This window comes from Vollenhovia emeryi, unplaced genomic scaffold (assembly GCF_000949405.1).
Source record: "Vollenhovia emeryi isolate VEMERY1.0 unplaced genomic scaffold, V.emery_V1.0 DF939184.1, whole genome shotgun sequence".
In the NCBI taxonomy this organism is placed as follows: domain Eukaryota; kingdom Metazoa; phylum Arthropoda; class Insecta; order Hymenoptera; family Formicidae; genus Vollenhovia; species Vollenhovia emeryi.
This window is the reverse complement of record NW_011967182.1, coordinates 798,552-808,357: the sequence shown is the minus strand read 5'-3', so window position 1 is coordinate 808,357 and position 9,806 is coordinate 798,552. Positions and strand designations below refer to the sequence as shown.

The 9,806-nt window shown below is 42.7% G+C and overlaps 2 protein-coding genes across 2 annotated transcripts in view; one reads left to right on the top strand and one right to left on the bottom strand.

The window, feature by feature from the left end:
* The window catches only part of LOC105562742, a 52,258-nt gene that overhangs the window by 5,581 nt on the left and 36,871 nt on the right, over positions 1 to 9,806 (top strand). The window lies entirely within an intron of this gene.
* On the bottom strand, positions 5,499 to 9,320 carry LOC105562741 (CAP-Gly domain-containing linker protein 1-like). The gene is made up of 8 exons (XM_012013798.1): positions 9,133 to 9,320; positions 8,760 to 8,886; positions 8,524 to 8,668; positions 7,877 to 8,152; positions 7,623 to 7,791; positions 6,132 to 6,785; positions 5,884 to 6,045; positions 5,499 to 5,796 (listed from the first exon to the last, which is right to left on the bottom strand). The coding sequence occupies exons 1-8, from the start codon at positions 9,233 to 9,235 to the stop codon at positions 5,738 to 5,740; spliced, it is 1,695 nt and encodes a 564-aa protein (XP_011869188.1). The 5' UTR covers positions 9,236 to 9,320; the 3' UTR covers positions 5,499 to 5,737.

The window sequence follows — 9,806 nt, the reverse complement described above, 5'->3', positions numbered from 1 at the left end:
TTTCGATCATCTGTACACGTGCCATTCAATTTGTGTATTACACAAATCTTTCCACGAAACAGACAGTTTTAAGTGCAAAAGGTGCGAAAGTGCAGAATCACTCCAGCATCCCCTTAATAACCATGAAAAATAAATGCGTCGCCACGAGATTGTGTAAAATATGAAGATTGGAAGTATATTGCGTTTATTAAAACTAACAGCGACAAAGAGACGTTTGGCGCGAATATAATCCCTTTCTCGCCGATGTGGTAAAATGGTCAGTGTGGCGAGAGACCAACAATATCGATAAACATTTTGCCCAATAATCGTTTTTGTTACTTCGCAGCATGCGAAAAAAAAGGATCAGAAAATGCGCGTATTGTCGATAAAAATACATTGGGACGGACTGAAATGCGTTCAACTGTCACTTTAACACAATGTTCCTCATGTTGAGATGAATTGACTGTAACAGGCTGAAAGCTGCAGCATCGCTCTCGCCAGTTGACGCAAATGATTCCCCGATATTTATCTGCAGACATTTAGCGGCAGTTTCGCGCGCGTGGGATAAATTAATCTTGTCCGGATTAAACAATTACGTTGTTGGATCTGCCGTTGTGAGATCCGCGGAATCGCAAATTTATGAAAAGATTATTCAACCTAACGGTTTGTCGTCGCGTTACGGAAAAGTCCAAGTCGGCGCGGAATTGGTGAGTACAGCAGCCACTTCATTTCACGAGAATCTACGACGTGCCCGACGAGATGATTCTATACGTAGAAGAGACGCCCCCCCTTAGTCAGACCTGCCTGTTATCGACAGATCGTGATAAAATAGAGCAGTTCGAGCGGGCAATTTGGTGGCAAAAAGAAAAAACGGGCTCGTCCCTTAGTCGTACGTATACGTGTCCACCTTTTCCCGACATCGTCTAATTTCGAGCGATTTATTTTTCTCTCACGGCATATCCGTTAGAGGTGCCAACTGCCACGTCTGCCTATCAAAACTTAGCTGTTCGTCAGCACAATGGTCGTTTATAATTTGCATAAGTTAAATGTTAAACTTTGCTCAAACGTTAAACGAACTTTAATTCCCGAGAATCCCCGAGAAGATCAGGAGTGTCTTTAAAGTTTCGAAAAAACTATTTTATGTTAATGTGGGCTTCTTGAAGGCTCGACAATGAAAGCAAATTTGTTCGGATGTTAAGTTAAGAGAAAATTCTCCGCACGGAGAGAATTTCCTCTTAAAATTTATCCTGGGAATCATGTAATCGCGGGACAACGTGACATTTTGAACGACTTTGTGAGAGTCTTTTAAAATTTTACCATATATTTTCCTAAAATATACTAATTGCAAGTATAATTACTAGTGAAATGTATGGTAAATTTTCAAAAAACTCTCATAAAATTCTTAGAAATGCCGTGTTGTCCCACGATTATATAATTTTCAGGATAAATGTTAAAAGAAAATTCCCTCTATGTAGAATCTCCGAGAAGATCAGAAGTACCTTTAAAGTTTCTAAAAAACCATATGTGACTCGTCCAAGGCTGGCAGCGGATGAATGTAGCTTAAGCACAAGAGTAATCTATTAATTTCACTCAAGTATTTAATCCAAATTTAACAGTGTCTCTCAGGCTCTCTCTCGGTAATCAAATTTTCGCCCCGCCGCAGCCCGTTCAAAACTACGCGGAATTCGCCCGACTGTCAATTACAATCTAAGCAGATGCGTACGGCGTCTGAGAAGGGTAAATCCTCGAGCGGCTCTGCGCCCTAAGAAAACCAACCCTCGCCACGTGCGCACAATAAAACGCTCGCCAAAATACACGGCGGACGTTTCCAGGGCTGCCGGAATTTACTGAATACTCCGGCGAGGCCATCAGCGACCATCGTAGTCGTTTAATCTACCGGGGGGGTTTTTGCTTAAATCCCCCACGTGCACGACGGAATGCACCCCCGCCGTGTACATCCCCCTTTCACCTCGCTGGCACTTGGTGCAAAAGCGGCCAACCAGCCGACCGACCAGCCAGGGCCGTCCCTTTCCAAAATCCACCGTCGCGTGTGTGCTTGGCGTAATTAACCCAAGTTACGAGATGCGTTTATGCGCGGTGCGTATACGCGACGGCACAAAAGCAGGAAATTACTTCTGGCAACGTGGACGTTCCTTTATTTGCGCCAGCGACAATCGCCTCTTCGCCGCGAACGCGGAATGAGAATGTTTCCGATTTCGTTCGCGTCGCCGCTTCGAAATGCCCCCTCGTCGATCAACAATAGGCTCCCGAAGCCGTTTATGAAATAATGTGAGAATGAAGACAAATTGAATACCGCGAACTTTCCGGATTGACAAAATAATTTCTGCAAAGTCGGATTTTATAGAAGCGCTTGTACACTGAGAAAATTTTTCATCGGATAAACCAATTAAATAGTGTTTCCGATGGTTAATTTTTCCGATTACGTTTTCCGAATAAATTATGGACATATCCGATGAAATTTGATCGAAAAACCAATCATATTTTTCGTCGGATATACAATTCAATTGGATATATCCGTTTGTTATTATGTAATTGGATTATCCGATTATATTTCATCGGATATTTTTCTCAGTGTAGCAGTGACTGTCAACTTTCGTACAAAGAATATTTTGCCAAGTTCCAGTTTGTTGCATTATCTCACTGAGAAAAATGTCCGATTAAATGTAATCGGAAAATCCAATTACATAATCACAAACGGATGTGTCCGATTAAATTGTATGAGAAATGTCATCGGTTTTTCAATCAAATTTCATCGGTAACTGCACTTCATCGGATGTACCCGTAAGTCAATCGGAAAACGTAATCGGTAAAATTAATTATCGAAAACGCTATTTAATTTGTTTATCCGATGACAATTTTTCTCAGTGCTTTATTCACTTCTGGTAAACCCTCATGGAAAAATATATATTTCATTATATATAGAGAGAAATGGTCGCGCCTGTTATTTATTCGGGCCCTTTGTAAGAAACGTCGCGCAGGATATTATTATTTAAGGGTGACGTTATTACGGGAAGGTCAATTATTTCGTTATTCATAAGCCTTTTATCGCGTTAATTGCATATATGCGCGGGCACAACCCCGTCGCAGGCAGCAGACCTTAAACAACTTATAAAGACATCATTAACTCCGTGCAGGGAGTAATTAACCCTAAATCACCACCTGCGGGGCGTAAGAAACGGGGCGCGATGCATAAATGCGTTTTATTGGCGCAAGAACGTACGATTGCAGGAAGCGAATTCTCCTCGTTAACAAAATATACGCGACATTGCGCAGAGTTAATAAATGTACATTACGAGCGTACCAAGTTCCCACCTTCGGTCGAGTAACGCCGAGTTTCGCCGGGACGGAAAGGGTTGCTCGAAGAACCTTGCGAGTTATCTCCCTCGCCGTATACGAGGCTGCCGGCGAAACATTCTAGTCACGTGTCCGTAAAGCCGGGTATTGTGCGGACCAGAAAGAAAAATTGTCCGGCAAAAAGAGGTCGCGGCGCTTTCGTGTCGACATCGAAATCGGAGGAGAGAAGCCGCAATTTTTTAATCATACGTCTATGAACTCTGATAACAATTTGCTCGCTTGACTGCACAAATCTTCTATTTTTAATTGTCATAAGATTATTTCTTTGCTCAGCTCCAGTATTTCGAACGGTATTTCCAAGAATTTTACGAGAGCTTTTTGACTAGTAAAATGTATGGTAAAATTTCAACAAACTCTCATACAGTTGTTTAAAAATGACACGTTGCCCCACGATCGCATGATTTTCAGGATAAATTTTAAGAGAAAGTTCTCTCCTTGTATAATATCGTTAACCACCCTCATAATTATTATACCATACTAAATACCAAGAAGATTTCTGTCGTTTAAAAGTTGTTTACTAAAGCGTTCATTGCTTTTATACAGTGGAATAACTTTGAATAACTTTTAAAGTCTTCGCTGGTATTAGATTCAGTACGGTTTAATAATCATGAGGGTGCGTAATAATTTTGGCCAAGGCTGTACGTTAAATTTTGATATACGCGAGATGAATTACATTGGATATGTGATACCGCTTCAGCGCCAATATTGCATAATCCGTATACAATATTTCGCGAGCAATGGAGAAACGATTATTCGCCGTGTGACTCGACTAAGAATTTTCTGAATGATATTATCGATTAAAGTCCTCTCACGCGGCGGAAAGACGTCGGTTCGACGATTGCGCCATTAAATGTCCCATTTATCTTGCTCGTACCTCAATGCGAAACTTTTGAAATAAAATAGCTTGATAGTCGACCTCCTACCGTTACATTGGCTTATAAAAGGACACAATTTCTCTCGACTAGAAGCCTCGGCTCCTCGTGGGGAAGGTGGCTCGCTAAAGTTACGACAGGTAATAACAAACTTTCGTATTCTTCCTTCTTGCGACACAAATGAAACGCTCGAGCGAGCGGGTTAATTTATATCAATTACACCGGCTGATGCGATTAGACCCGAGGAGAACGGCGTGGGGGAGGGGAGGAGAGGCCTGTTAAGAAGTCGGCCCTCATATCGCATGCCTGATACTTTTTCCACCAATTACCGAAGGAGGCAAACGCGTCCGTCCAACTGACGACTCCTCCGGAATTTCCTTTCCTATTCCTCGTTGCCTAATTAGGCGTCGTTTGCACGAGGAAAGAATTTTGTTCAACGTACAAGTCAGGATACAAAACAATTTCCGTAAGACGGGACAAATTGCCTGTTATGAGCGATTTAAAACGTGTATACGCGCGATATGAAATATGCAATACATTTGTAAGACGTTGCGTTTCTACTTTCCCATTTCTCAAATTAACGTTCTCCCGGAATGAAACGAAATGTGCGTGTCACGAGAGCATTAGAAACACTATAGCAATTTCAGAAGTAGTTAAAAGGCATGTCAAGCATCGCGGGATATTATCGCGCATTATCCGCGGTGTGATTACGCACAAGTCACGACGTTCCGCAAAGCGAGTGCAGAAAGTAGGATTTTATAACGAGCTTATTTTTATAAAAGCCGAGTACTCGCGCTCATTCCACTACCCCGTAGACAGAAAGAGGATGAAGGCGGTCCCTTTTCCTTTCTCTCTTATTTCTTCTACAGTCCCGTCTCTCCCAGCGGAAGTAAACGGCTGTAAACTCGCTCGGCGCTCTCCAGCGAAATTGCGGGAGCCAAAATTGCACGGGGGCACTGTATATATACGCATAAAGGAGACCGAAACTCGCGGAGAGTACATAATCGCGACTCGGTGAGCAAGCATTTATTTAATACATGCCGCGAACTTGTCGCCGTTGATATCTACGCGCTGGAGATGCACCTGTATACAAAATGCATATTAGCCATTCAACTTCTCGTAAGAATCCAAAATTACTTCGGAAGTACATAATCATTGTTAGCTTTGTAACAGTGCATAGACATTGCTAACTCTTCACTAATAATTCGACAATCTCAAGCGATACCTACCTCAAGTAACACAACGAAAGTCCAAGCAAATATGTTTTACACTTGGATGTAGAAATTAGTTTAATTCTCTGTTTCCCGTACAATTTCTCCGCACAATTGAAAATGTAATAATAAAAGTAATATGTGTTGCTTAATTAACGTATATAAAAAATAGCGTTTCGCTTAATCGACGTAGAATATAACAGAGCTTAACTTGTACGTATAGAATTTTTTAATACATTATTAAGATTATATTGGCTTACTTTAAGAACCAGAGAGTTTAAATATTCCTTTCTTCTTTCTTCAAAAAAAGGACATGTCTCCTCTTTTGTTTTTCTTTATAAAGTTATTAAAGTCGAACGCTGGAAAAAGTAAGATTAAAAATTAGAGAAACGACAATCGTGACATTAATTGCCCGGTATATTTGTGACCTGGAAAAATGTTAATACCCGATGTCGTTTTGTCGTCAGATCTGCTTTTGTTGTCCTGTTGCGCAGCAGGTTTCAAGGGAGGAGCCATCTGCGCGTCTTCATCGACATACATGGCCGATATATTGGAAATCGGAGATAATCTAAAATTACACAGCGATCCCTCGTGTAACGATGGTACGCCTGCAATAAAGTTTATTATAAGATTCGCTGTTTATATTTGAAGAAACGTATGTATTTATATTCAAAACAAAGTAACTCAATTCTACCTTTTGATTGAAAATCCTGATCGAAGGAACTCATGTTACTGTCACAGAAATCGTAATGCGTCGGAGAAAACACACTGCTACTTGCGGCAGTAGTCGAGTGCTGAACGGGTTTCGGTACCGGCATTAGCGGCGCAATGTTGTAGCGTACGGTTTCTATCTTCTTAATCACCGGAAGCGACGGAGGCGAAGATTGGAAATCCAGTTTTCTAACAATGCTCGATGGCTGAGGAGCAGTTATTTTATTGATACTCCCCTTACTGTCCTGCCTTTGAAGCCGCATCCTTTTTGCTCCAATTTCGTCCGGTGTATTCTTGACGGCGCTATGCTTGAGCGAGCCTTCTTTTATACGGCAGCTTGGCTGCGTTTTAACGGACTCCGGAGACTTCTGCGTCTCCTCGTGACCGGTCTCTTTCATTTCTACGTCGTCGTCTGTTAAAGTCACTTTTTCAACGCTTGGCTTCGCGTTCGACGCTACCAGAGCGTCGCGGGCACCGTCTTTCTCCGAAACGACAGTATTTTTCGGATCGGACGCTTCAGCCGCGGTAATATTATAATCGTTGTCGCGTGTCGCTTTTACGTTTATTTCTTCAGGCGCCACGGAATTCTCGCTTATGCATAATTCTTCCAGGTACAAGGTATTGACCGATATGGTGTCTGAAAAGCAAATGACTTTAGCACCTGGGACACCGCGTGCATGTGCATCCCACACGGCAAGATGGTAACAGAAAGACCTCTCAATGTTCTCTCATTTAACACTGGACATCCAATGATACCTTCAGAAGGACAACATAATGAAGTCAGACAGAGCTTTTATGCGCTACTTGCAGAGAAATGAAAGACTTCTTTCAAAAGTCACCGGAAAGATAACTTTTTGAGATAATATATATTAATATTGCATCTCAAACTAGACATCTTTGAGAGTTCATGTTTACGACGTCAATAAGACATATTCTAAGTTATTTAAAACGCAAAGCCTTTGGTGAGAAACTGTTAACAAGCGGTTCAAAAGGAATTTGTGACAATGTAAAGGATAGAAATAACATGAAGGAAAATCATACGAGTGTAGACAAGAGATCGTACAGTAAGAGGACTCGCTTTAACATCAGAGGAAAGATAAAAACTATCATGCGGGTGTATCCATTTGTAATACCACGTGCGGTCTTTCTCTTGCGAGAAAGTGCTAAGCCGCGCGTCCCTCTAGCGGGAACTTTGACTGGTTTCCCATGTTAACATTAAATGGACTTCATAAACAAGATATCGTAAAGAGCTTTTTTGAAAGATATCTTATATAAAAAATCTCTGAAACCAGATGCCTTTTAGACATCTTACTATCTGAATTATCTGGTAGATATCTTTTTCCATTACTCAAAAAGTGATCTTTAAAAAGATATCTTAAGGAGATGTTGCTGATGTACATAAATGCTGTGTGGGATGTGTCCGTAAATTGAAGTAAACATCTGGGACGAGGATATTTTAAGTATAAATCTTCACCATCGAGAGGCTCGTGAACCTGCTTCCACTCGTGTTGCACCCTCGTACGCATTTGATTTTGAGCGTACATCTCTCGAAACGGGATGTTGATCTTCGGCGGCGCCATCTCCAGCATTTTCTGCTTCCTCTGCCTCTTCTGATCCTCCTCCTTCCTGCGTAATACTTGCAGCTACGACAGTCAATTAAGTGCCTGCTCACACGTCGAGTACATAAATACGCGTATCGACAAATTAGTTTAGACATAGCTTAGAGACCTCCGCTTGGACCGACTGAAACTCCTTTCCGTGACGCTTCACGTTCTCCTTCAGTTTCGTAAAGTTTTCTTCCAGCTTCAAACGCTCCATCATCACGGTGACGAATTCAACTATCTTGCCGCGCGTGCGGATCCAGTTGATGCGTCGCCGCTGCTTGATAATCGTCATCATCTCCGCTTTCTTATAAGACGTGACCATATACTTGATCTTGAGTTTCTCCAAGTCGAACTTGGCCGCGTTTCTGGCCTTCGCCAGCGGAAATTCCTCGTACATAGCCTGCTTGCGATCGTTCAATTAAAATTTACCCCGAAAGTTATGTAATCGTGGGACAACGTGGCGTTTTCAACAGCTTTATGAGTTTCTTGAAATTTTTCCACAGTACACGTTTTACTTAGTAAATGTTTAGTAAAAATGGGCGCAAGGGCGCGCAAAACAGTCCCCTGAAACGGTAGGGAGTAAAACGCCGGCGCGGCTCTCTCTCTCTCTCTCTCTGCTTTCAGAGAGTAATTACTAGTAAAACGTGCGGTAAAGTTTCAAAAACTCTCATAAAATTCCTGGAAAAAACACGATTACATGATTTCCGCGGTAAATTTTAAGAGGAAACTCTCTCCCCGCGTATGAGTGAAATATAAAGGCTTATCACTAACGCGATATTCGTGCCACGTTTCCTTGTACTCGGCAACGATGCCTTGGTACTCCTGCGACCGCAGTTGAATCAGCTTGTACTGATCGTCGGCATTCGCCTTCATGGTTTCTACAGTGTCCGAGATCTCGTTGATGCTTATATACAACCTGCGCAACGCGGCAGAATTCGGGTGTGTAAATTCGACGTGGGTGCAACCGGTAAAAATAGGACAGAATCGGATAATTATCTCGCACGTACTTTGTCAGAGTCTCGCTCAGTATCAGTTTAATCTTGTTCAACTGCGTTATCTTCCCCTTGAGTTCCTTCCTCCTCTTAAGCTCGCTGCGCACGAACGCCTTCAGCTGTTTGATCTGCTCCACGTTCCCTGGAAATCATAAACGACATTCTTGCCTCAGCGAGCGGCGGCAGCGGGGAATTGAGAGATCGATACGCAGAAACGCGGGCACTCTACAAGTGCGTTCCGCGTTTCACGCACGACGCGCATTACGCATTTGCGCCGTTCGTCGAATGTTAAAAGAGGACAAGAGATAGCACCGTGCGCGTCGCGCGTGAAACGAGACGCACCGCAAGTTTTGCACGTCGCATCGAGCCGGTGGCGCGCTTTACTCACCGTCGAGCCTTCCCTTGACTGCCGCAATTTCCATTTTTAAACAGGTCCCCAGCACTTTCACAAATTGAGGATCGTCGTGACCCTCCGCGCTATCCATATCCATTCTTCTTCCCGCCGAGAATTACTTTTGCGCGACGCGCGACGCAGTACGCATTCCTCGGGGCGACGCTACCGTTTCCTCCTCGGAACGATCTGAAGTTGCGCGCGATCGCGACGCAGGCTGCGCCGACGCGGTTGCGCGATAATCACTGCTGTACTTACACGGCACCCTAAGGCCGGTATTCATAGTCCGTTCTTATATTTAAGATCATCTTAAGTATACTCTTAATATGTTTTTAACCAATCACAGGGCCGTATTAGCTTCTTAAGACAACACTTGAGATGATTTTTAAATAAGAATCGACTATGAATACCGGCCTAAGTACATTTAATACACCCGTGGTTATAAAATTAGCCAATCACAACTATCCTCAGAAGAATGGAATGACTGTGATTTGCCACCTAATGTCATCTGTTTTACCGACACGTCAGAATACGGCTTTGGCACTGGAAAATGTTTTTATCAGCTTTTATGCACGGAATAATGGCAGGATAAGTTGCGGACCGCACAGCAGAACACTTTCATACTTGAAACACTCAGATCAGAAGTCTAATGAAAATGATATTAACATTTG

Bases quoted from the DNA above. Each gene is read 5' to 3' on its own strand.
- LOC105562741 (XM_012013798.1), bottom strand. From the start codon at position 9,235: ATGGATATGGATAGCGCGGAGGGTCACGACGATCCTCAATTTGTGAAA. The intron at 7,792-7,876 runs GTCTCTAAGCTA...TGACTGTCGTAG, and splicing joins TTCAGTCGGTCCAAGCGGAG to CTGCAAGTATTACGCAGGAA. The intron at 6,786-7,622 runs GTGAAGATTTAT...TTTGCTTTTCAG, and splicing joins GGTTCACGAGCCTCTCGATG to ACACCATATCGGTCAATACC.